Source organism: Pogona vitticeps, chromosome 6, assembly GCF_051106095.1.
Source record: "Pogona vitticeps strain Pit_001003342236 chromosome 6, PviZW2.1, whole genome shotgun sequence".
In the NCBI taxonomy this organism is placed as follows: domain Eukaryota; kingdom Metazoa; phylum Chordata; class Lepidosauria; order Squamata; family Agamidae; genus Pogona; species Pogona vitticeps.
Genome location: NC_135788.1, coordinates 121,467,862 through 121,494,913, shown reverse-complemented (window position 1 = coordinate 121,494,913; position 27,052 = coordinate 121,467,862). Strand labels below are relative to the sequence as shown.

The window sequence follows — 27,052 nt, the reverse complement described above, 5'->3', positions numbered from 1 at the left end:
TCCCAGTTAAATCCAAAATTTTAATAGAGTTTTGCTGAAACAAGTGGAGGGATGGAACTTTTGGTCTTCAACAACAACAAAATTCTCGTCGTATTACAAACAGGTGCAAAACAACTCTTAGAAAAGTTCTATAACTCGCTTGATGGTTGGCTTCATTTCTTCTTCACACTAAACATGAAGAGAGTCAATCAGATTTGTCGGAGAGTGAATTTATTTTCCATGTCTTGTTTATTGCAGTTTTTCAAGCTGCCTATTTAATCACGGAATGGAAAAGTGGAAACTTCACAGTCCTGTTTAAAAACAAGCTGTCACCGACTTCCTAGGTGGATTGAGCTCAAGAACTGAAGCGGCAATGGTCTTTTTCCTATCCCTCTAGTATCTGATACGGTTTGGGTTTCTACTTGCCCTTACCAGTGCTTTTTATCTTGAAGGCGACCAGTAGCAAATTATGAAGAAAGAAATAACCCATTTCTTTCACTTTGGGGATGGGGGTGTCACCTAATGCTCAAAGACTACTCTTCAAATAAGACCAAGGAAAACTCTTCGGGAGAGTCGTTTTTCTCCACAGCAAAGACAGACAGGTCTTGGCTGCTGAAGGTCTCCTCCTCCTCCATGTCAAATGCCATAGCTTCACTAGATTCCTTAAGATCCACAGTGCCCTTGCTTCCTGCCACGGGGGAAGTTTTGACTTTGTTCCAACAGTCGTTATTGTTTGGATAACTGGACAGGGCCATGGGAGCGGTGCTGCTGTCCAGGCAAGGACTGAGCTGCTTGGTTTGGGCATTCTTGCGCCGTGGCACTGAGAATGATTTCTTTAAACCTGGGGAGGAATACAGAAGCCAGTTAACAGCTTTCTAAAGAACCAAATGATCATCTCTGTGCAGGAAAATCAATACCTTTAAGATGATACGGAGTCATTTCAGTCATTCTGGAGCAAAACAACCCTTTCTATGGCCTTCAGAAGTGCTAAACAGGTTTTATAACTCAAAAATGTTTCACAATGTAGTATTCTCTTCCCCTCTGTGACTTAGAAAGTTCTCTCCTTTACCTTTCTGGCCATTCAGATGTCCCCTTGCTTTGCCAGATCTTTGTTCCACAGTTACAGCTTTGTAGGGAGGTGTCACTCTTCGACTTTTCTTTGACAAAGAGACAGTATCTGTCATTTCTAACTTGCTTTTCTTGTCCCCTGTGTGAACAAGTTAGATATAGGCCATTTTCTTTCTTCTTCTTTTTAAAAGCACACTTCTAGCACTCAAGGTTACCTAGTTGAGGCTGTCAATAACTTGTGTTTGTTTGCACTCAACATTATAGAGCTGAGCTTAAACAATAAACAAAAGAACTCAGAGGTAGAAGCTGCTAGAAAGCATAGCTTTATGGGTCAAACTCACCTTTCTTGTTGATTTTCTTGACATTCCCATCAGGTTTTGTCAGCGGCACAGCAGGAAGAAGCTGGAATACAGATACTCTTTGTTAGTCGGGAAAAAAAGAATACAACCCAAATCTAAAGTTAGCTAATTAGTATCTTTTACTAAAAGCACCTTCCTTGCAATCAGCTCTTTACTTTATTGGATACTTAATGCATGATGGCTTTCTGCAGCGTTCAAAGTAGAAAAAAAATTAGACCTAAGAATGTCTGCTAATGCAAGGACTGAATCTTTTCCCAGCCAACCTTTTCTTGATTCTTGTTTGATCTTGCTGTATTCTTATTCTCACTCTCTGGTCCTCCCCAAGCTCTCTTGGCAGGAGGCTGGCAGGAGATATTGACATGATCTACAATAAGATAAAGCGCAGTGAGTGAAACTGTATGTGAGGTGTATCCCAGGTGAGGAATCTGCTTTTTAGCTTCCTATCTGATTACAACTCACAACTGTATTCAAAACTACCTTTTAAGCGTTTGGGCGACTCTCTCCTGTTGAATCGGCTGAAGAATCCAAATCTCCTTATTCTCTCCTGATGTTGTGAAAAAGAAAATAAAGAGAAGAAATGATGTGCTAGTGCTGTAAAAACAGAGGGAGCTTCCAGAAGGTCTGTGCATCCTGCCTTCTAGCATGCCACCATTCCGGATTTATATCCACAGGTTAAGCTGGTTGTTCAGGTGGCCTTGAGGGAACAGCACTTTGCACCATTTCAAGGGCACTCTCCTCTTGTATCACAGATTCCAAAGCAAATCCCTGGCTCTGAAAACCTGCTCCGTTGTGGCCTCAGATAAATTGCTAGGCAATCCTTCCCAAACATACCATGGAGGAGCTATTTACCTAATATTAAAAAACAGGACATTTATCATAACGAAAGAGGTCCAAGGAGGACACTGGTTTGCATAAAGCTGCAAATGCTAATTTGTATGTAATAATGCAATATTAGAAACAATTTTACTGTATAATTTAAACAAAATTACAAGGCATTTCTCTTGCACAGGAAGACCAGGATCAGGTGATGTGTGCCTGCTGAGTGTCACTGATCCCTCCTTCTCCTTCTGGTTCTTTTTTATTTTTATTCTTCATTATTATTATTATTATTATTATTATTATTATTATTATTATTATTATTATTATTATTATTATTATTATTATTATTATTATTATTATTATTATTATTAGTATTAGTATTAGTATTAGTATTAGTATTAGTATTAGTATTAGTAGTATTAGTATTAGTATTAGTATTAGTATTAGTATTAGTAGTATTAGTATTAGTATTAGTATTAGTATTAGTAGTAATAGTAGTAGTAGTAGTAGTAGCAGCAGCAGCAGCAGCAGCAGCAGCAGCAGCAGCAGCAGCAGCAGTAGTAGTATTTTCTTATTATTATTATCAAATCAGCTTTCAAACTGAAACCACTTTCAAAAGGAGTATTGTCTTTTTAAAGTCTTTTATAAACTGGAGACCATCTTCCCCTGAAAGAGCACATGTGGCCACCCTGACATGGAGACAGGCCTTTGACTTCCTTCTCCATGGCTGAATGTGGGCTGGTCTGCATTAACTGAAATGAGTGCTTGCAGAACAGGTGTCCACCACAGGGCCAAAGCCACAGACCCCGGCATGCACTGACATTGCCAAGGAAAAGACGTACCTGGCCCCGCTTGCCCGGTGACAGGAGTCCCTTGTCACACAACAGAGGAGACATAACAGGGCACAATTTCCCATTTTAAAAAGAGTAGCCGCTCACCTGGCATGGCTGAAAGCCATACACAATGGCAGGGTTCAGGGGAGAAATGGAAAGGTTTGTCAAGCATCCATATGGTACCTCTTTCTCCTATTAAATTTTGCCCATGCTCAGCAATTAAGGGAGACTGTGCATGAGCAGTGCTTGCAAAGCTACTGCACAGTTGTTGTAGAAATCTCAGTAACGGGTAGAAATCAGAAGGAGGAAGCCTTTTAGTTAGTGGCTTCAGTACAGTTTTGCTAGTCCACCAGCATGGATATTGTCTAGAGGCTGTGTCAGTAAGAAGGATGGAGAGAAAAAGGATGGTAATTATCCCAGAGTGGAAAAGGTTAATGTGGACCCAAGTAGTACAGTATAACATTAAGGGCTTCATTCTTGCTCCCGTCGCACCTGAATGCTTATCTGCTCTGCTTCTTTTGCCATCTTCAGGGCAGTTTCAAGATCCCTCTTGTCAGCTTTGTTCTTAAGCTTAGCCTGAAATATAATATACAGAAGAGGATGGATTGGTGGTTAGTTTGGGTGGAGAGTTCTTACTGCTTTTCTTTCAATATATCCTATTTCAAAATAAAATTTTACTACCTTACGGCGCTCCCTTGATGGGTCCGCACAGCAAACCTAAAGAGGTTGCACCATTCCGGCAACCGTTTATGGAACTATGGGGATTACGGTTCTAAGGGGGAAAGTGAAAGAGCACTGCAAGCATTCTGAGTGTCTCAGGGCCAGAGGAGACATTACTCAGGCAGATCCACCCCATTTATTTATATCCACATTGGTCCCAAGGGAGTAGAAAGACCAGACTGCAGAGGGCTGCTTCTTGTTTGTGCTTTTTCAAAGATCAAACCCTCCTTCCACCTGTGGCTTTCTTCCCTGAAATGTGCTCTGTTGTTTTAATAAGTAAACCTGCCCCAATTTTCTGTCACCTGCCCCTCCCAGAACGATAATTCCCAGAGTACCTTGGAGGAAGTCATGCTGGCTAGACAGTTTTGGAACTCATTCAAGTTCATTGTGTTGCAGGGCCTGGTTTGGTGAACAAACACTTCCAGTTGCAATGCATGGCAGTGGTGGGAGCTTAGAGAGGGAAGATAGATGAAGTAGAGGTCGACAGAGAGAATGGCCCTGCCTGAAGCGCATTGCCCTGAGACTCTGCCTTCGCATGATCCAGCCACTCTTGATCACTGTCTACACAGCTGTGATCACTTTCCAAAAGCATTTCCCCTTCCAATGGGCTTGCCTTCGTGCCCACAATAGAGATGGGCATGAATTGGTTCGTTCCCGTTCACAAGGCGGTGGCTGCTCCCTTTCCCCTGCCTCCTCGGGAGGGGCTGAATCAGTTGTGCTGCCGCTTTGACAAAGCAGTGCAAACTGGGATGGTCCAGTTGATGCCCATCTCTATCTAGTTCATTATCTCCCGGTGCCTGCCTGGTCATATTGAACTATGGAGAAACCACCACAAAGGAAAATCTCCTTACCAAACCATTCTCTTTCACATTTGCTTCACTAAAGTTCCTTAGACTAGAGGCAGAAATCCAAGCTCGGGTCACAGAGCTACCAAAAAAGGTCACATGGTATTTGGACTGGAACGAGGAAGGAAACAAAGCATGTCAGCAAGAGCGCTGCTGGGCACAGTACACGGACATCTCTTGATGTAAAAATATTTGGTATTTATGCTATCAGCGTCCAGCAAGCCTATGCCGGGCTTGTGGCTATTAGACAGGACAGACTATTGTAGAACCTCATAATTAGGTAAAAATAAGCAATTTATGCTTATTGCTTCAGGCAACACTAACTGTTGGGTGTGTGGCACCAATACATCATTGTGTAGCTGTGCACTCGCACAGCTTAGAGGGAAGGTTGCATGGGGATGTAGGCTGGTAGCTGTCATGAAAGAAATTCCATGGATCACTTCTCACTGACAAAAGTAAACTGATTTCTAAAAAAGAGGAGGAAGAAAAGCCTGAGTAGTAATTTGCAAGTCAATAATTGGTTACTTTTTTAAAAAAAAGCGGAAACATGATTCTTAAGCTCCGGTGGCTATCTACCTATACTACCCTGTTTCAGCTCACATAGTATGTTTTTGTTTTCACTTCCGACAAATGAGCGACAGCCTTCTGTCCAAGAACCCTTCATCTACAGATGAGATGTAACTGCCTCTTGAGGGGGAAAAAAAAAACCAAGGTGCTTATTGTTACATACAGCACTGATGCTACCTGTCTGTCATGGGTTTGGAGGGAAAGTTCCATCCTATGGGGAGTGGAAGGCGGGACATCAGGAGGAGGGGCTGTACTGTATATATATGTGAAGCCTGTGTGGTGAAGTTCAGGAGACGCTGGGATGTGAAGAAGCAGCAGCTGGGAAGAAGAAGCTGGTGTGGGAGTCTGTGTGTCAGACAGGGTACTACTGTGTGTCAGAGTACCAACCTGATAGGTTCAGGTGTCTGTTGGTTAGCCAGAACTGATAGGTTCAGGGTCTGTGCTTCAAGTTAAGGGTTCTGTGTGAACCAAACTGTATGCATGTATGAATGAGAATAAGCCACGTTACTTTATCTTATTCACCTGATTATTTTATGTTCCCTGTGTATTGTATTTAAATAAACCTTATTCTTTTATTTGTTTAAAAATCCATCCCTGGTCTGTGTGACTTCTTATAGGGAATGGTTGGTGGCAGCTTAGTTAACGTGTGGCAGATCCCAGTAGGTCTGGGTTTGTCACATTGATTGGTGTCCAGCGTGTGGGATACGACTGGTCCAGTTGTCCAGCGGTCCAGCAAAGCCTTGGCAAGTGTGCCCAGAGCAAGGGGGGTCTAGTCAGGGACAATCTGAGAGCACGTAGGTAATCTTCTAGGTGTACCTCACGGGGGGGTGCACTAGTAGAAGAACGTGTAACCTCAGATTGGGGACTAGATTAGGGTGCTCTGAGGCAGCCTGTTTTGGCGGGAAAAAGCTGAGGCAAAACTGTGAAATAGCAGTGAGCTAGCTTGCCTGCTGAGAGGCCCAGCAGAGGGGGGTAGACTCTAGCTTGCAACTGTTGCAAGTAGTGCTGAAGGACAGCAGCAATCTATAGGGAAAGCTGGTTCTGAGGCAAAAGAAAAAAAAAAGTGGTCGTTTTATTTTGAGGCTTGACTTTTTAAAGCAGCCTGTTCTGAGGGGGGATTATGCCCTTGACTCGAAGCCAAATGGTAGAAACGGGTGAAGTGAAAGACCCACAGGTGGACCAAGGTTCTGAGGAGGAATTTGGCTCAGTGCAGGATGAGAGCACGGGAGAGCAGAACCCAGAACTCAGAAAAATGCTCCTAGCCCAACAGCATGAACTGAGGGTGAGGGAAATGGAAATCAGAAGAAAAGAAAGAGCTGAAATCAGTCAGGCAGAGGCAGATGCCAAGAAAAGGGGAATGGACATGAGGATCAAACAGATGGAACTGAAACTCCAAATTAGAATGGTACAATTAGAATTGAAGTTCCTAAATAAGTTTATTAACAATTTATCAGTGGAAGAGATGTCAAAGAAAGAAAAGTATGAGGCTCAGGCCAGACAAAGTGAGCAAGATCTTGAAAAATATAATCAGCAAAAAGACATTAAATTAAAAGAAATCAGAGATAAGACTGAAGAAAAAGTGAAAGAGATAAAAGCTAGGGCTGAGGAAGAAATTTTACAGATCAGGGCTGAGTTTGAGGCTAAGCAAAAGGAGCTAGAAAGGAAACCAAAATCTGTGGCAGAAGCAGCAGAGATCGCAGATTTTATTTACCAGATAAGAAAGCCCTTAGGTGAGGAAAAATCTGTAGGAAAACCCAAAGAAACCTACAGCAAGTACTCTCAGGGACCAGGGAAAAGCCAGCAAGGGGGAGGGGCCCATGGTGAAGGGAAGCCCTCAGAAATGAAACCAAGACCTCAGATTTTGGAGGGAAAACCAAAACAGGATGAGAAAGACTCAAAATATAGCAGAAAATGTTATTTCTGTCAGGGAAAGAGCCATCTAATCTCAGAGTGTGAGAAATTAAAGCAGCTAAAAGGAATTGTGCCTCAGGATTCGAGTGGGACCAAGCCAAAAGCTGTGTTCTGTGTCCAGAAAGAGCAAGGCTCATTGTCACTGAGGGAGCCTGTTGCCATGGCTACTCGATCTGGAACAGCTACATCTGCTGATCAGGCTGAGGAAAATGGTCCTCTTGTGGAGGTCAAGCGATGCTTGCTCGTGAGAACAGATTCTCAGTTGTTTGAGACAGCAGGGGTGGACGTAGGAATACTTGACCGTCAGTATCGGGGGCTGCGGGACACTTGTTCTCAGGTGACCCTGTGCCATCCAGATATTATTCCTAGGGAATATGTAATCCCAAATGAGAGCATGAAGGTGGCAGGGATTGAGGGGCAGATAATCTCTCTGCCAGTAGCGGAGGTACCTGTGAACTTTCAAGGCTGGAGGGGAGTTTGGCGGCTAGCGATTTCATCGACTCTGCCAGCAGCCGTGCTCGTGGGAAATGACCTGGCTGAACATGTGAAAAGGGTGCTAGTGATTACACGCTCACAAGCCACCACGGGGACAGTTCAGGGGGGTAGTGATGAGCCAGAGACGGAAGCAGAGGGGAGTTTAGAAGCTGTGGTGGAAACCTTAACCACAGACAGCCGATTTGGACAAGAGCAAAAGGCAGACGCCACTCTCCAGAAGTGTTTTGAACAGGTGGCTAACGCCCAGCTAACACCTGAAACCCCAGTGAGATTTCTAGAGAAAAAGGGGGTTTTATATAGAGAGACCCTGAGGAATATCTCAAAAGGGGGAGATGGGATCAGAAGTCAGCTGGTGGTACCTGAAAAGTATCGCCCCATGATCTTACAAAGGGGGCACTCTGACATGTTTGCTGCACACTTAGGGGTGAACAAAACACAGCAGAGAATCACACAGAATTTCTACTGGCCTGACATAGGGAAGCAGATCAGGGAGTTCTGTAAACAATGTGATGTGTGTCAAAGGCAGGGGAATAACCGCGACAGGACCAAAGCAAAGTTGTGCCCTTTGCCTGTGATTGACACTCCGTTCAAATGCATAGGGGTGGATATTGTGGGACCTTTGCCCAAGGCCACAAAGAGGGGGAACAGGTTCATTCTCACCATTGTGGACCATGCCACGAGGTACCCTGAAGCCATACCCTTGACTAACATTGAAACTAACACAGTGGCAGATGCCTTGGTGGGGTATATGTCCAGGATGGGATTTGCCTCAGAAACAATCACAGATTTGGGAGCATCGTTCACATCGAAGCTCATGAAACGCTTATGGCAAATCTGTGGAATTAAGCACAAGGAAACCACTGCCTATCATCCTGAAAGTAATGGGTTAACTGAGAAGTTCAATGGGACTCTAATGCGCATGATTAGGGCTTACTTAGCAGAGAATCCAAACAATTGGGACCAGAAGCTGCAATCCCTTTTGTTTGCTTATCGATCAGTGCCACAAGCCAGTACCGGGTTCAGTCCATTTGAACTTTTATTTGGGAGAAGGGTGAAAGGGCCCCTTGATTTGATCAAACAAAATTGGGAGCAGATCACCCAGGATGACCCACAAGACGTTGTGACAGATAGAGACTCTTTGAGGAAGGACCTAAAGAGAAACCTAGAGCTAGCAGCAGAGACCCTGCAAGCTCAAAAGGTCAGAAAGAAAGCTTGGGATGACCAGAAAGCCGGGGAGAGGCACTTTGACCCAGGGGAGGAAGTGCTGTGGCCTGGGCCCTGCAGAGAGAGCAAATTGCAGCTGGGTAGCCCAGAAATAAAATACTTGGGTCACATGGTAGGGGGAGGAGTGATAAAACCCCTGGAGGCCAAAATAGAAGCTGTTCGTGATTGGCCCAGACCCAACACCAAGAAAAAAGTCAAATCATTTCTTGGGTTGGTGGGCTACTACAGAAAGTTCATCCCGAGGTTTAGCGAGATTGCGGCTCCGCTGACCGATCTGACGAGGAAGAAGACTGATGACCGCATCCCGTGGACCAGCGACTGTGAGGAGGCGTTCCAGAGGTTGAAGCAGGCGCTCATCAACTATCCAGTGCTGCGGGCTCCAGACTTCGACCGGGAGTTCATCATCTACACCGATGCGTCTAACAGCGGGGTAGGAGCAGTTCTGTGCCAGGAGGATGAGAATGGTGACCAGCATCCAGTGTCCTACCTGAGTAGGAAACTTCAAAAAGGTGAGAGACATTTGGCAACCGTGGAGAAGGAGTGTTTGGCCATAGTCTACGCGATCCAGAAGGCCAAGCCTTACATCTGGGGAAGACATTTTGTTCTGTGCACTGACCATTCACCACTGCAATGGTTAAAGACAATGAAAACCCACAATAGCAAACTTATGAGGTGGGCTTTAAACCTACAGGACTATGACTTTGAAGTGAAGGTGGTCAGAGGGTCAGTGAACTGTGTTGCTGACGCCTTGTCAAGAAGACCTGAAGAATGAAGACGGCGAAAGAAACATGGACTATGTATATATATTGATGACAAAAAGTTCAATGTACCTGTTTTTTGAACTTGGTTTGTATGAATAAAGGTAAATTGATGTAATGTATATGGTAAATGTTTAAATGCCTAATTGCTATGGTTAACTTAGAATGTAAGTATAAGTAAGTATAATATGGTATGTATAACTGTTGTTGTGTGTTTTATCCAGGTTGTTTTTTGGGAAAAAGCACCTTAGCTTTCCCCCTACAAAACAACTTATAAAGAGGGGAGGTGTTACATACAGCACTGATGCTACCTGTCTGTCATGGGTTTGGAGGGAAAGTTCCATCCTATGGGGAGTGGAAGGCGGGACATCAGGAGGAGGGGCTGTACTGTATATATATGTGAAGCCTGTGTGGTGAAGTTCAGGAGACGCTGGGATGTGAAGAAGCAGCAGCTGGGAAGAAGAAGCTGGTGTGGGAGTCTGTGTGTCAGACAGGGTACTACTGTGTGTCAGAGTACCAACCTGATAGGTTCAGGTGTCTGTTGGTTAGCCAGAACTGATAGGTTCAGGGTCTGTGCTTCAAGTTAAGGGTTCTGTGTGAACCAAACTGTATGCATGTATGAATGAGAATAAGCCACGTTACTTTATCTTATTCACCTGATTATTTTATGTTCCCTGTGTGTTGTATTTAAATAAACCTTATTCTTTTATTTGTTTAAAAATCCATCCCTGGTCTGTGTGACTTCTTATAGGGAATGGTTGGTGGCAGCTTAGTTAACGTGTGGCAGATCCCAGTAGGTCTGGGTTTGTCACACTTATATATCCAAGGATCCCACAGGCATACAAGCAAGCATGGTGTCAAAAAAAATGTGTATAATACTTAACAGGAAGTGAATCCATCTGGGAAGAAAACAGGAAATACTCCTCAATGTCAGGATCGGCCTCTATGAGCCCGGGCCACCTGCACAAATAAAGAGCAGAAAACACTGGTGTGAGTGCACTCCTAAAGCCAGCTGCTTGACTTCTGTTCACTGCTCTCTTCTCCTGCTGAGAACATTGATATATTTCAAGGAAAAGGAGGCTTAAAAATCTCAATTCATCAGTGTGGCTTGGAGACCCCAAAATGTGAAAATTGTGCTCGTTTAACTAACAAAACGGTCACAATTTCCCCTCCAGTAGCTTCTTTACAGTGCCTCTATGCTAGTTTCTGGGACCCACGGATAGACTCTTTTCATTCTTGCTTTCTTCTCATCCCTTTTCTTTCAATCATAGCAAAGAGATTGGGCCAGGGAAAAGCAGAGTTAGGGGTCAGACAGTAGGGATTCAGCAGAGCCCTGGGCTGTTCCGCCAAGAAGCTTCTATTTGGCCACCTTATGCCACCAATTCTTGACCCAGCCCACCCTACAGGCTTCTTGCAGCCATGATAATATCTTCAGGAAAGAAGAACTTTGAATTACTTGGATGCTATCTCCTTCCCAGTTCTTGAGATGTTTTTTTCTGGACGTTAACTAACAAACTTTGCCAGCCAGCCAGCATAGTTAGAGCTCAGAGTTTATAAGTGTTGTCATTTAAACAGTCCCATTTCAAGGCTATACAGTATTTTAATTCTGCATCCAGCAAAATTTCAGAAAAACAATGCCACACCAGAATAACGAGGCTCTAGAATTGTTGTTGCTGTTGTTTAGTCATTAAGTCGTGTCCAACTCTTCGTGACCGCATGGACCAGAGCACCCCAAGCCCTCCTGTCTTCCACTGCCTCCCACTGGAGTTGAGTCAAATTCATGTTGGTCCCTTCGATGACGCTGTCCAGCCATCTCGTCCTCAGTCGTCCCCTTCTCCTCCTGCCTCCACACTTTCCCAACATCAGTGTCTTTTCCAGGGAGTCTTCTCTCCTCATGAGATGGCCAAAGGATTGGAGCCTCAGCTTCAATACTTTCCAAAAACTTTGGTTCAAGATCCTCTACTGCCACCAGAGCCACAGCTTCTTGTTTTTCTAGTGCCAGTCATGCGTAAGGCTGAGCCACCCTGGGTCCCTTCACTGGGAGAAAGGCGGCAGAGAAACAAACAGACAAATACATACATATATGCATGCATACATACATCAGAGTGTATGCAGAACACAGACATGCCTCTGCTCTTAGTGCGAAGGTTTGGAAATCAAATTCCTTCGGGGTCAAATGCAGTCAGGGCCAGTGGCTCAAAGGGCTCTTCCACATGTGCTTCTGTACGTTACATAGTCAACGTGTAAGGAACATGAAGCACATAAAGAGGATGGCTGTTTCTGGGGAGTTCCCCCTTCAGTGGATTCGAGGCCCCATTCTTGGCCTGTAGTCTTTTCGGAGGAGGACGGCAGCTGCTGAACTGGCAAGGGTGCGAAGGAAGCTTGGCTATTTTGGCTAAGATTCCCCCAGGAGGGTCAACAGCTGAAAAGACTGCAAAGAGCCAGTCTGAACTGGGTTTTTCTTCTGAGCAGATTTGAGGTCTGTTTGTTTTTTAATCACAGGAGGAACTGGGCCAAGTATATTTTGCAATGGGGGTGAGGTGGGTCAAGAAGTGGGATGGCGATTTTGTACTCCACCCCTCATCCTAATAAGCTGGTGAGAGAAAATTGGTCTGTTTGGTTCAGTGCGGTGTGCTGCTCAAAGAATCCACACTTTCTTACTACTGTACTACAGGCATGATCTCCCTGCTGCCTGTCTTTTTAAACTGCCCTGCTTGTTTATAGTTTTTTTCCTTTCTGATTTGGCAGAAGAGTGTCTATGTATTTTTGGCAAACAGGACTTGTGTCCTCCTGAAGCAGGATCTCTAAGCAGTGAGTAAAGGAAGTAGGGAGCGCAGCGCTGAATAATTTTAATATGTCCAGCTTTTTCATACCATGGGTATCCATACTGTTTTGCCCATACGATCGACCCCGGAATATAACCTGCATAGACCACCTCGTTTTCAGATCCTGACCATGTCTCTTCAGGAACACTGCAGCTGCTGCATTGGAGATCTGCCACAGATAATAAGTATTCTACTTAAATATAATGTAAAGGAAACAAACACACAGTCCCTCCTTTTAGCTTTACCCTTCTTACCCCAGGATTTGGAAGTAATTTACAAATGACAAGCTACCTGACATTAGTTCCTTCCCACAAAACTAACTCAATGAGGGTTAAAAGTTACTTTTCTAGTTACTTTCTTCCTGTGAAAGGAAGAAATGAATGCTTTTATTGCCTTTGGGCACCACAGCTTCACCAATATGAGACTCAGGTCTATGTGCGGTTCGGCTATTTAACTGAAGGAAGGAGAGGCCTGTTACATACAGCACTGATGTTACCTGTCTGTCATGGGTTTGGAGGGAAAGTTCCATCCTATGGGGAGTGGAAGGCGGGACATCAGGAGGAGGGGCTGTACTGTATAAATATGTGATGCCTGTGTGGTGAGAGAGAGATGCTGAGAGACACTGGGATGTGACGAAGCAGCAGCTGGGAAGAAGAAGCTGTTGTGGGAGTCTGTGTGTCAGACAGGGTACTTCTGTGTGTCAGAGTACCAACCTGATAGGTTCAGGTGTCTGTTGGTTAGCCAGAACTGATAGGTTCAGGGTCTGTGCTTCAAGTTAAGGGTTCTGTGTGAACCAAACTGTGTGTATGTATGAGTGAGAGTAAGCCACGTTACTATATTTTATACACCTGATCATTTTATTTTCCTGTGTGTTGTAATTAAATAAACCTTATTCTTTTTATTGTTTAAAAATCCATCCCTGGTCTGTGTGACTTCTTACAGGGAATGGTTGGTGGCAGCTTAGTGTAACTGTGTGACATATCCCAGTGGGTCTGGGTTTGTCACATTGATTGGTGTCCAGCGTGTGGGATACGACTGGTCCAGTTGTCCAGTGGTCCAGCAAAGCCTTGGCAAGTGTGCCCAGAGCAAGGGGGGTCTAGTCAGGGACAATCTGAGGCGCGTAGGTAATCTTCTAGGTGTACCTCACGGGGAGGTGCGCTAGTAGAAGAACGTGCCAATTGGGGAGACTTAGATTAAGGTGCTCTGAGGTAGCCTAGTTTTGGCGGGAAAAAGCTGAGGCAAAACTGCGTAGTAACAGTGAGCTAGCTTGCCAGCTGAGAGGCCCAGCAGAGGGGGGTAGGCTCTGACTCGATACTGTTGCAAGTTTAGTGCTGAAGAACAGCAGCAATCTCTAGGGAGAGGTGGTTCTGAGGCAAGAAGGAAAAAAGTGGTCGTTTTATTTTGAGGCTTGACTTTTAAAGCAGCCTGTTCTGAGGGGGGATTATGCCCTTGACTCGAAGCCAGATGGCAGAAATGAGTGAAGTGAGAGACCCCCAGATTGACCAAGGTTCTGAGGATGAATTTGGCTCAGTGCAGGGTGACAGCACAGGAGAGCAGAACCCAGAACTTAGAAAATTGCTCATAGCCCAACAGCATGAACTGAGGATGAGGCAATTTGAAATGGAGGAAAGGGAAAGAGAAGAAAGGGAAAGGGAGAAACAAAGGCAATTTGAATTGGCATTGGAGAGAGAGAAAATGGCGTTTGAATTAAGAAAACTGGAACTGATGAACCAGAACAATAATAATAATAGGGATTCTGAGGGAGGCCAATTGTCTAAGGCTGACCTGAAGAAATTCCCTGTGTACCACAAGGGAGATTGTCCTGAGGTGTTCTTTTCCTTAGTGGAAAGAGCGTTTGTGGACTTCTCAGTGAGGGAAACTGAGAAGATGACCATCATGCGATCTTTAATCAGTGGTAGCCTGGCTGAGGTTTATGCCGAGATGCCTGAGGAACTGATGAAAGATTTTGCAGAGTTTAAGAAACTGGTGTTTGCCAGACATGGGATAAATGCAGAGCAGCTGAGACAAAGATTCAGGTCCCTCACCAAGAAACCAGAACAGACTTTTACCCAAGTGGGGGCCCAATTGGTGAGGCTGCTTGGGAAATGGCTATCGCAGGAGGGAACAGAGACCTATGAGCAGCTTAAAGATTTGATAGCACTGGAACAGTTCTATTCAGTCCTGCAGGGGGAATTGAAATTCCAGGTGAGGGAAAGGAAACCGAAATCTGTGGCAGCAGCCGCAGAGATCGCAGATTTTATTTCTCAAATAAGAAAGCCCTTGGGTGAGGGGAAATCTGTAGGTAAACCCAAAGAAACCTACAGCAAGTACTCTCAGGGACCAGGGAAAAGCCAGCAAGGGGGAGGGGCCCATGGTGAAGGGAAGCCCTCAGACATGAAACCAAGACCTCAGATTTTGGAGGGAAAACCAAAACAAGATGAGAGAGAATCAAAATACACCAGAAAATGTTATTTCTGTCAGGGAAAGGGTCATCTAATCTCAGAGTGTGAGAAATTAAAGCAGCTAAAAGGAATGGTGCCTCAGGAGTCTAGTGGAACCAAGCCAAAAGCTGTGTTCTGTGTCCAGAAAGAGCAAGGCTCATTGTCACTGAGGGAGCCGGTTGCCATGACTACTCAGTCTGGAACAGCTACCTCTGCTGATCAGGCTGAGGAAAATGGTCCTCTTGTGGAAGTAAAGCGCTGCTTGCTGGTGAAAACAGATTCTCAGTTGTTTGAGACAGCAGGGGTGGACGTAGGAATACTTGACCGTCAGTATAGGGGGCTGCGGGACACTTGTTCCCAGGTAACCCTGTGCCATCCAGATATCATCCCTAGGGAGTTTATAATCCCAAATGAGAGCATGAAGGTGGCAGGGATTGAGGGGCAGGTAATCTCTCTGCCAGTAGCAGAGGTACCTGTCAACTTTCAAGGCTGGAGGGGAGCTTGGCGGCTAGCGATTTTATCGACTCTGCCAGCAGCCGTGCTCGTGGGAAATGACCTGGCTGAACATGTGAAACGGGTGCTAGTGATTACACGCTCACAAGCCACCACAGGGACAGTTCAGGGGGGTAATGATGAGCCAGAGACGGAAGCAGAGGGGAGTTCAGAAGCTGTGGTGGAAACCTTAACCACAGACAGCAGATTTGGACAGGAGCAAAAGGCAGACGCCACTCTCCAAAAGTGTTTTGAACAGGTGACTGACGCCCAGCTAACACCTGAAACCCCAGTGAGATTTCTGGAGAAAAAGGGGATTTTATATAAAGAGACCCTGAGGAATATCTCAAAAGGGGGAGATGGGATCAGAAGTCAGCTAGTGGTACCGGAAAAGTATCGCCCCATGATCTTACAAAGGGGTCACTCTGACATGTTTGCTGCACACTTAGGGGTGAAAGGGCCCCTTGATTTGATCAAGCAAGATTGGGAGCAGATCACCCAGGATGACCCACAAGACGTGGTGACATACATAGACACCTTGATGAATGACCTAAGGAGAAATCTAGAGCTGGCAGCAGAAAACCTGCAAGCTCAGAAGGTCAGACAGAAAACATGGTATGACCACAAAGCTAGAGAGAGGCACTTTGACCCAGGGGAGGAAGTGCTTTGGCTTAGGCCCTGCAGAGAGAATAAACTGCAGCTCAAATGGGCAGGACCATATAGGGTCATTTCCAAGATGTCAGACCTGAACTACCTAATAGAGCAGGAGGAGAACCAAGCAAGGAGGGTGGTTCATGTGAATGCCCTGAAACCCTACTACAGAGGGGAACAGAGGGTTTTATTCGCGATAAAAGCAGCTGAGAGTGAGGAAGCTGAATTACCCTTCTGGGAGGGTAGAGGGGAAGTAAAATACAACCCAGAGGAGGTAAAGATCAGTCCTGCACTCACCCAAGATCAGCAGCAAGAACTAAAAATGCTGCTTAGTAAATATCAACAGGTGTTTTCCAACAAGCCGGGGATAGTGAAGGGAGTGATGCATCGGATCCACACAGGGGATGCACCCCCGCAGGCAGTATCCCCATACCGAGTAACGGGACCCTATAGGGACAAGGTGCGGAAGGAACTGGACGAGATGCTTAGGGAGAACATAATCGTCCCCTCTTCTAGTCCTTGGTCCTCTCCGATAGTCCTTGTGGACAAGCCTGATGGGAGCATTAGGTTTTGTGTCGATTACAGGAAATTAAACCGTGTAACCACTCCTGATGCCTACCCAATGCCCAGGCTAGACAACCTAATTGAAACCATAGGGGGTTGTCGGTTCATCTCATCATTGGACCTGGTAAAGGGATATTGGCAATTAAGAATTGATCCCAGGGATCAAGAAAAGACTGCCTTTTGCAGCCCTTTTGGTCTCTATGAGTTTCGAGTCCTGAGCTTTGGTCTCAGAAATGCACCAGCCACATTCCAAAGGCTGATGGACCAGACCTTGGCAGGGCTCAGTGACTTTACAGTTGCCTACATTGATGACATAGGGATCTTCAGTAATACCTGGGAAGATCACCTGATACACCTGGAGTTAGTGCTGCAGAGGTTAAGTGCAGCAGGGCTAACAGTAAAGGCCAGCAAGTGTCAGCTGGGTAGCCCAGAAATAAAATACTTGGGTCATATGGTAGGGGGAGGAGTGATAAAACCCCTGGAGGCCAAAATAGAAGCTGTTCGTGATTGGCCTAGACCCAACACCAAGAAAAAAGTCAAATCATTTCTTGGGTTGGTGGGCTACTACAGAAAGTTCATCCCGAGGTTTAGCGAGATGGCGGCTCCGCTGACCGATCTGACGAGGAAGAAGGCTGATGACCGCATCCCGTGGACCAGCGACTGTGAGGCGGCGTTCCAGAGGTTGAAGGAGGCGTTAATCAACTATCCAGTGCTGCGGGCTCCAGACTTCGACCGGGAGTTCATCATCTACACCGATGCGTCTAACAGCGGGGTAGGAGCAGTTCTGTGCCAGGAGGATGAGAATGGTGACCAGCATCCAGTGTCCTACCTGAGTAGGAAACTTCAAAAAGGTGAGAGACATTTGGCAACCGTGGAGAAGGAGTGTTTGGCCATAGTCTACGCGATCCAGAAGGCCAAGCCTTACATCTGGGGAAGACATTTTGTTCTGTGTACTGACCATTCACCATTGCAATGGTTAAAGACAATGAAATCCCACAATAGCAAACTTATGAGGTGGGCTTTAAACCTACAGGACTATGACTTTGAAGTGAAGGTGGTCAGAGGGTCAGTGAACTGTGTTGCTGACGCCTTATCAAGAAGACCTGAAGAATGAAGACGGCGAATGAACATGGACTATGTGTATATAATGATGACAAAAGGTTAAATGTACCTGGTTTTGAATTTGGTTTGTAAGAATAAAGGTAAATTGATGTAATGTATATGGTAAATGTTTAAATGCCTATTTGCTATGGTTAACTTAGAATGTAAGTATAAGTAAGTATAATATGGTATGTATAACTGTTGTTGTGTATTTTACCTAGGTTGTTTTTTGGTGAAAAGCACCTTAGCTTTCCCCCTACAAAACAACTTATAAAGAGGGGAGGTGTTACATACAGCACTGATGTTACCTGTCTGTCATGGGTTTGGAGGGAAAGTTCCATCCTATGGGGAGTGGAAGGCGGGACATCAGGAGGAGGGGCTGTACTGTATAAATATGTGATGCCTGTGTGGTGAGAGAGAGATGCTGAGAGACACTGGGATGTGACGAAGCAGCAGCTGGGAAGAAGAAGCTGTTGTGGGAGTCTGTGTGTCAGACAGGGTACTTCTGTGTGTCAGAGTACCAACCTGATAGGTTCAGGTGTCTGTTGGTTAGCCAGAACTGATAGGTTCAGGGTCTGTGCTTCAAGTTAAGGGTTCTGTGTGAACCAAACTGTGTGTATGTATGAGTGAGAGTAAGCCACGTTACTATATTTTATACACCTGATCATTTTATTTTCCTGTGTGTTGTAATTAAATAAACCTTATTCTTTTTATTGTTTAAAAATCCATCCCTGGTCTGTGTGACTTCTTACAGGGAATGGTTGGTGGCAGCTTAGTGTAACTGTGTGACATATCCCAGTGGGTCTGGGTTTGTCACAAGGCCACCAAATAATTGTTGGCCCCCATAAACCAAAAGTTGATGTCTCTCTTTCTTACCTGTATTCTGACTACAAGACCAGTCCTCGGGCAGAACCGAAGGATCAATGTCACTGGGGAGCTGCCTCCACTTCTTGCAGGTTGGAGAAGAGCACTGGACCCATGCAATGCACCAGCCTAGGAGGCCAATGGGAGAGAAATGCCACAGGGAACTTCAGCTTTATGATACATACTGCTGAAGCACTACACAAGGGAGTAATTCCCCCACACACACACTGCCTTTGCCTCCCTGAGGGCATTCCTTCCCTAAAGATGTTGCTTTAGAAGAGGTAGCTGTGTTAGTCTGTGCAAGCATATCTGGCAAAATCCAAAGCAACAAAATAAAGCAAAACCAAAAAACAAACAAGCAAAAATTTAATTCTGTTTTACTATGTCCAACAAAGTGGATGTGTTCACAAAAGCTCAGATTAAATTATAAACAGTTAGTCTTTAAGATGCCACTTTTTTGTATTTTTGTTTGTTTTTTCTTTAGATTTTGTCTAGCATGCGTCCCCAAAGACACTCACCTGACACTGTCACTGTTGTTTTCCTAGAGCCACACAACAGCGTTTTTATTTTCCTGTGGTTTTAATGTACTGTACCAACAAGTATTTTAAATAGACCATTCATGTTTTATTAGAATTTTATCTTATATTGGTAGATGGTACTGGAAGCTCTGCTGAAAGGCAGTGCAGAACTCCTTTAAACAACTCAATAACTCTTCAATCTGCGGCATGACTGAGAATCACTTGTGACCTTCTCCTTCTTTGTCCTCTCCTGCTTAGAGGTTGGACATCATCACAGCTATACTGATGGCTGATGGAGCCACTTATTTTTCCATTGATTTAACCTTGAACAATCACCAATGAAAAAATTGTTTTTTTTTTCTCATAGGGTCAAATTATTCTAGGTCTTAGCATTTTGAGTTTTATGCCTGCATCGCTTTTGTCTTTGCTCGTCACGCTCTTGATCCAAGAAATCTTCAGCATCCTAATCTCGAGTGTGTCTTTCCTTTTTCTAAGTAATCTAATGTCCATTATTCCGTGCCATACCTTGGAACCAAAAGACTACCAGTACATAATAGGGCCATACAATGTACTGTCTCAAAACCAACTTTCTTTATCTTAAGAAATCTGCTCCAGGTAAACCTACATTCTGACTTTAATTGTATCACTATGGTCCCATTGTCAACCAAATTCCAAGGTAGGTTATTTATCAACACAATTCACACATTCAATGTTGATATTTCACATTTTTTTCAAGTTTGCTTGCGTTTTAGTGATTACCGTGACACTGGTTTTCTTAACAGCAGAATTCTATTACGTTTATTCTAGTATAGTCAGACAGAATAAACCACAGCAGCAAATGGCCACTAGTTAAAAAAGCAATGCTTGTATTCCTTGATCTGCACCAAGTTATAGTATATAATTTCTATGCTTTTCCTTTTTTTTAATTTCTTGGTATTTTCTTTAATTTCAGGCACATGATAGGACTACAGTCTGAATTTATGTCAATTCTGCAAGAAGCTTTCATCTGCTTAACACTGTGTCCTTAACTCTGCTCAACTAGGATATAATCTATCAGGATCCTTCCAGTATCATTCTTCATGCCGTCTTCCAGGCATATCTGCCAAATGAGAACAACCCTTGATGATGCACTCGCTGAATCAGGCTGCAATTGACAAAAGTTTTTCTTGCAATACCTCTGCTAGTCTTTCCAGTAATGCAAGACTTCTTAAAATGGTTTTTCCTTCCATCATGGAAGAGCAGATTGCCTAACCTTCTGGCATACAGGCATCAGCCTTGCGTTTGGTTGAAGGTTGGAACTGTTTAGCAGTTTCCCAAAAGACAAGCAGAAGAACTCTCTGGTAGGTTTTCTGCTAGACATTTCAGCTCCCTTTCTCACTCTCAGTGCTCATGACTAGAGCCTGTTTTAAAATCTCCACTAAAAGTCTAGTTCTTCCCCGACGTGCCGTAAAACAACCGACAGAAGGTTCCAAGCTTGCCTACTGGTGTTTTCGAAGGCCCTGATCTCCACCCCATGGGTCCGCCCTCCCTGAAACCCTTCTGAGCACAAGGGAGGGTTCAGTTCACAGCTACCACTTCCTCTGTCTGACTTCTCCTCCTCCTGCATTTCCTCTTGGTCAATGACGACTTGGGTGTTGCCTTTAACTTTTTTCTTAGGCGCTCCTTTCCGGTTTTCCTTACACCCTCCATTGTCTGCTTCTGGTTTCTCATCTGCCAGGAGACAAAGAAAAACAAGTGTGTGTGTGTGTGTGTGTGTGTGTGTGTGTGTGTGTGTGTGTGTGTGTGTGTGTGTGTGTGTGTGTGTGTGTGTGTGTGTGAGAGAGAGAGAGAGAGAGAGAGAGAGAGAGAGAGAGAGAGAGAGAGAGAGAGAGAGAGAGTGTGTGAGTCAACAGGAGCTTCTTGTTTTGAAACAGTGGAAAAATGTGTACATCCCCTCCGTCCCACCTAGAGGGACGGCCTCTTTTCACTCAACCATAGTTTTCTCTTGCCAGCCACCCACTGCACGCTGCCCATGAAGCATGGATTTTAGTGGATTTTTCCCTAGCGTGTTTTGCTGTGTAAAACATACTTTTCTCCTTTCCTTTGTTATTATGTTGAAAGCATTTGCCGTATTTCTTCATTCCGAGTGGATGCTCCTTCTTTTTTGCTTCCAAAGGCATCCTCTCACTGTTCTCCTTGCTTATCTTTCCATAGACATCATCCTTTGAAGTTGGAGATGCAGTCAAAGTCTCTCTGAGAGGATAACACAGATACAGAGTTGAAACCCAGCATTATGAGAATTAGCCTTTTGGGGGCCAGTAAAACAAACTTTGTTGAGATGGTTCAAGCAAGAACTATGTTATTTATTCCTGTAGATTTGGAACCCTGCGACTTAAGTCATAGACACATATGGGAACCAAGGCTACTTTGCCAGGATTTCCAGCTAAGGAAGTATAGAGCAGTTCACTTTCTTCATCCAAAGCAAAGCAATTCTGCAAGACGCAAGAAGGCCAGTCATTTACCCTTTTCCTTCCCACCTTGCCTCAAGAATTGGAAAGGTATATTTACCTGTATTTTGAAATGTCTATAAATAACGGAAGTTACTTAGAGGTGTGACATGAAGGAGAGAAATAAATAATGGCAGCAAAAAAGATCAAGCGCCTTCTCCCCTCAGCTACTTCTCCTCCCACAAGATATACTTACAATTTTTAAAAAAAATCAGTAATAAGGCATTAATGGCATGCATGTGCACATACAAGTGTGCTAGCTAGCTCTGGGAAGCATTCAGCCTGTACTTGGGCACCACCCTCTGGCCAAAAAAAAGGATGCTCCTTCTTCTTACCCATCTGTAGGCCTTTACCTAGACAGCTAGGCACTATTTTCCTTCTTTCTATGTTCTTCAGTTAAAATAATTCATCCCTGGGCCAAATAAGGTGGGGATGGCTCAGGAGATCTCACCTCTGCTGGTATGGGTGGGGATGTCCCTCCCAGTCTTGGTAGACGAATGCTTGCCAGTCATTCCGCAACACTTCCACCCCAACCCCACCCATGACCCTTATATCCAAACACAAGGTCCTTTTGGCTTGGCAGAGAAGCACATAGGAACATGGCAAAGCTCTCGTTCAAAGCTGGAAGAACACGTCGCTCTCAGTCTGCAGACCTACTTCATCTTCATCACCATGTACCATTGGCTCTATTCCGACTTATGGCAACCCTTTTCAGATAGAGAGCACTCAGACGTAGTTTATGATTCCCTTCTTCCAAGGTTGCCCTGGGATCGCTGTGCAGCTTTTGCCCAAGGTTACCCAGGCTGGCTCTTCTCCCTGGAGGTGCCATGGGGGAACCGAACTCCCAAAGTCTGGCTCTATGGCCAGATATCTAAATCACAGAGCTATCCAGCCAGCTGCAGACCATGTTGAATGTTCTCTTTACATTCCATATGGGCTTTGCCACATTCCTCTGCACCTCTGTTCCCAAACCAAAAAGGCACCTTGCGTTTCAGTATAGAGCAGTGGCAGCTGAATAGCTGGCAAGCCTCTGTCTTAACAAGGTTTATTTTACTTTTAGTTGTTATGTTCCTTGCTTACTATTTAGGTAAATGTTTTATTGGGTGTGTTGTATACTTGGTGTTATTGCGATTTGTTTGCTACCGAGAGTAGCAGCTCTGCCGCTAGTTTGGCAGAATAAATAAATAAAATAAGATTATTGACATTTGAAACCTACCACTCTGACCTGAGTCTGCAGGCTACATTTTGAAACCTGTTTTTAACCAAGGAGCCTGGCCTACACACATCAGACCACGATTTGGGAGAATTGTAGGTCTTTTCTTACATCATGTGAAAGAAGAGAAGGAAAGAATTGAAACAGATATTATCTGGAACAGCAGTTTTGTCACTCCCTCAGGTTGGTTTGCTTGCTTCACATCGGCTTGTAGAGTAGATTGTCTGCAGTGGTTGGAATAGCCCCATAAAAGCAAAGCTATAGAACTCACCTTCCTAAGATTTGTTCCTTATTAGCCTCCACTGAGACACCTTTCATCCCAGAGATTTCTAGAAATAAACACAAAACAGTTCTAAACAGCTTTGTAATCTAGGCCCCAAAGCATTAAGCCTTCCTAAAGCTGAAACAGTGAAATTGTGGCTTGTAGGATCATTGCCACCAACTCCCAATTTCATCTTCACAAAGCTGATACTTCCAAAGGTAATTGCTAAAAATACTATGAATGGCAAACTGAATATACAGTATATGCCTACTCAGAAATAAGTCCAGTTGAATTCAATGGGATTTACTTCTTGTTAGATGAGCACAGGATACTGTCGGCTTAGCATCCTAAGCCTGAAAAGTTACTTTGAACTTTTACTGCACTGTCAAAGCCCACTAAAGGAGTTAGCTACAGTTATAGCTGATATTTTTAAAAAGTAGCTCTCCATTGTCATGGTTCTCAAGACAACTAATACAGTTACATGGGATGAGGAGAATACCTTTTAACATTTGGGATTGCATTTTTGCGTATATGGAACATAGAAGCAATGTAGATAAATAAAGCTTGTAGAAATAGATAGGCTAATGTTGCCTGGAATTATTTCAACAATGAAAAGACTTAGACTTTGAAAACCGTTTCAAATTATTGTATATCAAAATCCCTCTGTTATTCAGTTTCATTCTGCAATTAACTTTTTTTTTCTGGGATAAAAGCTAGCTGTGATGAACATAGGTTTCTGATTTTTGGCCTAGAGGTCTATACATTTCCATAGGGCTCTTGTGGGGAGATGTAAGAGGTGGTGAGCACTGCAATACAGGAGGCCTTCAAGAGAAAGTTAGACAACCTTCTGTCCGATCTGCTTTGGTTTGGATTCCTGCCTTGAGCAGGGGGTTGGACTTGATGACCTTAGAGGCCCTTTCTAGCTCCATTATTTTGTGAGTCTATGAAAATTATGAATGATATGTAATTAGCTATTTGTAACCAGTTTATTCTCAAGTTCTGTGAGTATCAAAATGTATCATGGTCTTTATCACACAAAGTCTGGTATGTGCTGCTGCAGCTGAAGTGTCATCCAGAATAAGATCATTCCTGGGTTTATCTTTCCCCCTCAAAAGAACCATGTGATTAACCCTATACAGTAAGGCGAATTCAGATTATGCCTAGCCCAGCTGACGGCTGTAAATTTGCAGTTCTTATTTCTGCATCTTTCAGTTTGTTCCCCAAGAACCCTCACATTCTGTGGAATCAAGTGGAACATAAAATCAAATGAATAAATAAGTGAATGACACATTCTCTCAACATACCCATGCACTCCTGCAAAGGCTTCTGAAGCACACTGCGGAATATCTCGTCATACTGGGCATCAGTGAGGTAATTTTCTCTCTGCCAAGGGGTGAGCAAAGAGAGCATCGGTAATAACATCAAATCTTGCATGGCCAACATGATTCCCCACCTCTGCCAGACTAGAGCGACGCAACATAGGCAGTGGGGCTACTTTTAAATTATCTTGGAAACGTATTCTCAAAGGCTTACACGGCCGGGATCTGATGGTTGTTGTGGAGTTTTTTGGGCTCTTTGTCCGTGTTCTGAAGGTTGTTCTTCCTGACGTTTCATAAAGGGCATGGACAGAGTTCCTACTCCAGTCCTCTGAAGATGAGGAGTGGCGAAATGTCAGGAAGAACAACCTTCAGAACACAGTACTGTAAAAGAGCCCCAAAAACCCGCAACAACTATATTGGAAACATCCCTTTGCCCAAAACGTTTTGATATGAAACAAAAAGAAAACATGAGCCTGGGTTCTGTTCTGGAAACCTTGGTTCCCAGGGCCAATGTAAAGTGTCACACCGCCCTTCAAAGGGGATGTCATTATATTTGGGCTTTATAGTTATGGCCCAGATATGGAAACACGGCTTGTTAGCTGTTGCTGGTCTACAGCCCCCCCCCCCCCCGGCCATCTCAGCCAACAGAAGGAAAGATGAGGGACACTTGCAGCCTTTCGACATCTGGAAGAAGGCACATTTCCCACTGCTGTCACAATGTCTTGGGCTTTGGTTGTTCCCAATGCTTCTTTTTTAGAATTGTTTGTTTTTCTTTGGTTTTTTAACCTTGTATTTTCACCTCCCAATGCATTAGTGCCTAGTTTGTAAGCTGCTCTGAATAGTCACTGGTGAAACAGCATAAGAGGTGAGCATTTTCATTCATCTTTAATCTTAGCGCTCCTTCAGTTCCATAGACATGAAGCTAAAAACAGACATGGGTGTAATGGGGCTTTCTCCATGCAAGATCATCTGATGATCCTCAGAGATGGCCAGCCTGCCTCCTATAGGAAGTGTGTTTCATGGGCCATCCAGTTGTACACAAGCTATTTCAGGCATGGTTTTAAACCAGTGGGTTTTCACAGGCTAGTGGGAGGAGCTCTCTCTAATTGCTTCCCCTCATGCCACGCATTCACAGATTAAAGTTATTCCCATGCATTCCTTCACATCTGTGGGCTGCCTTTCTCTTTCTCGATTGGAAATCCAGACCTGCTGCAGAGGCTCGTACTAAAATACCGCTTGCCTTAAGGGTCTGGGAAGATGGTGATGTCTTTTCTTTCTTTCTTTCTTTCTTTTATCCCAAAAGGAAATAAAACTGACTTTTGAGTAAGAAAAAGGACCCAAGCCCTTACAAGCCCCTGATACTTCCACATAAGTCTGCCACTCATTTAGCCACAGCCACGTTCTGCACCGATGGAGCATGAGAAGCGGTCGTCTCCAGCCTGTGGTCCACAGGTCAGCCTGGCCAGCTCTGACGGGCAGCCGGGCCCACCCTCCAGGGTGGATCATCAGATGGGATCCTTTCCGCCCTGTGCCTGGTGAGCCCTGGTGTAATCCCACCCAGGTCTCCAGGTCTCTGCTAACTTGCATTAGACCTCGCTTGGCTTCCGAAACGAAGCAAAAACAAGTGTGCTCACAGGACGTGGGGTGGCGGTGGAGTCTTTGGGTGACAGTGGAGCAAGGAGCCATGTTTTTGAAAGGTGATGCCTCGTAGGCTGTCACCTGTTCTGGGTCTTCAAGGAGAAGATGGCCTTAAACCTCCCCAGCATTATCTGTTCCAAACTCTTTCTTAGAAGGAGCAAAATATTTTATTTTTATTTATTTATTAGATTTCTACCCCGCCCCTCTAGACAATGTCTACTCGACATTTCCACTTACTTCCTTGCCCATGACTCCATCCTTCCTGCACTTTAGGGGTGTTGCTGTGCTAGACGTGTTCATTTCCTGTTTCTGATTTGATTTTTTGGGGGGGATTTTTATGGGTTTTGTCGCAACACCATCTTCTTGTCTGCTCTGAGGTGCCTCCAGTTTTCCTTTTGCAAACGGAGCATGGTTGGGTTTAGCTACTGGAGGGGCAAACGTCCTTTGGGGCATTTTCTTGAGATCTGAAACCACAGGAAACATTGCTTATACCCTAGTAAATTATAACATTTGTTTGTTTCCATTTATATACCCCGCTGGGCAATTTAATATATGCATTAAAAACCTCTGTCATGGGGATTCAATCTTACGACTGCAGGTCTTCTGACCTTGCAGCACAGAGGCTTCTGCGGTTTAACCCACAGTGCCATCACATCCCTTATTAAAAACCTAACAAACACTATATAATAAATACCAAAAAATGCAATTAAATACAATCAAACCTTGTCACTAGCGGAAACCGCTTTTAAATAAAAACACAGAAATTAAAACCTATTTAAATATCTCATGACAAAATTCCGCTAGTAGAGGCCACTTTGTCTAACTGGCCTTAATTATCTTCCTAAAAAATTATAATAATAAAAAGAGGTGGGGAGGGAGAGTGCCTGGCCAAAATCTGTAGGAAGCTTGTTCCCAAGGAAAGGGGTCACAACCGAGAAAAGCCCAGTTCCTTGTGTTGGCTTCTTGGGGCTTCTTACGTGTTATAATGTTTAACATCAAGGATTGCAATATTTGGGACTGGTAGCTTTTTGTGGGACATGCTAATGCAGCAACATTATATCCTAGGAAGGATTGGTTTTTGTTTCTTGCCAGGCAGAACT

General features: G+C 44.4%; 1 protein-coding gene across 3 annotated transcripts in view; it reads right to left on the bottom strand.

Annotated features, from left to right (window-relative positions):
• The window catches only part of ZCWPW1 (zinc finger CW-type and PWWP domain containing 1), a 28,803-nt gene continuing 1,751 nt past the window's right edge, over positions 1-27,052 (bottom strand). The window contains exons 2-16 of one of the 3 annotated variants that reach the window (XM_072977249.2): positions 26,190-26,416; positions 24,300-24,378; positions 23,005-23,062; positions 21,103-21,266; positions 20,607-20,744; positions 18,529-18,645; positions 12,452-12,572; positions 10,463-10,538; positions 4,630-4,734; positions 3,551-3,634; positions 1,884-1,950; positions 1,670-1,770; positions 1,389-1,449; positions 1,049-1,186; positions 1-820 (exon numbers count right to left, since the gene is read on the bottom strand). In XM_072977249.2, the coding sequence (XP_072833350.2) occupies positions 513-820; positions 1,049-1,186; positions 1,389-1,449; positions 1,670-1,770; positions 1,884-1,950; positions 3,551-3,634; positions 4,630-4,734; positions 10,463-10,538; positions 12,452-12,572; positions 18,529-18,645; positions 20,607-20,744; positions 21,103-21,266; positions 23,005-23,062; positions 24,300-24,378; positions 26,190-26,405 (1,833 nt within the window). In that variant the 5' untranslated portion in view covers positions 26,406-26,416 and the 3' untranslated portion in view covers positions 1-512. The remainder of the gene's footprint in view (positions 821-1,048; positions 1,187-1,388; positions 1,450-1,669; positions 1,771-1,883; positions 1,951-3,550; positions 3,635-4,629; positions 4,735-10,462; positions 10,539-12,451; positions 12,573-18,528; positions 18,646-20,606; positions 20,745-21,102; positions 21,267-23,004; positions 23,063-24,299; positions 24,379-26,189; positions 26,417-27,052) is intronic. The other 2 variants (XM_072977250.2, XM_078378178.1) reach the window with 2 other exon arrangements.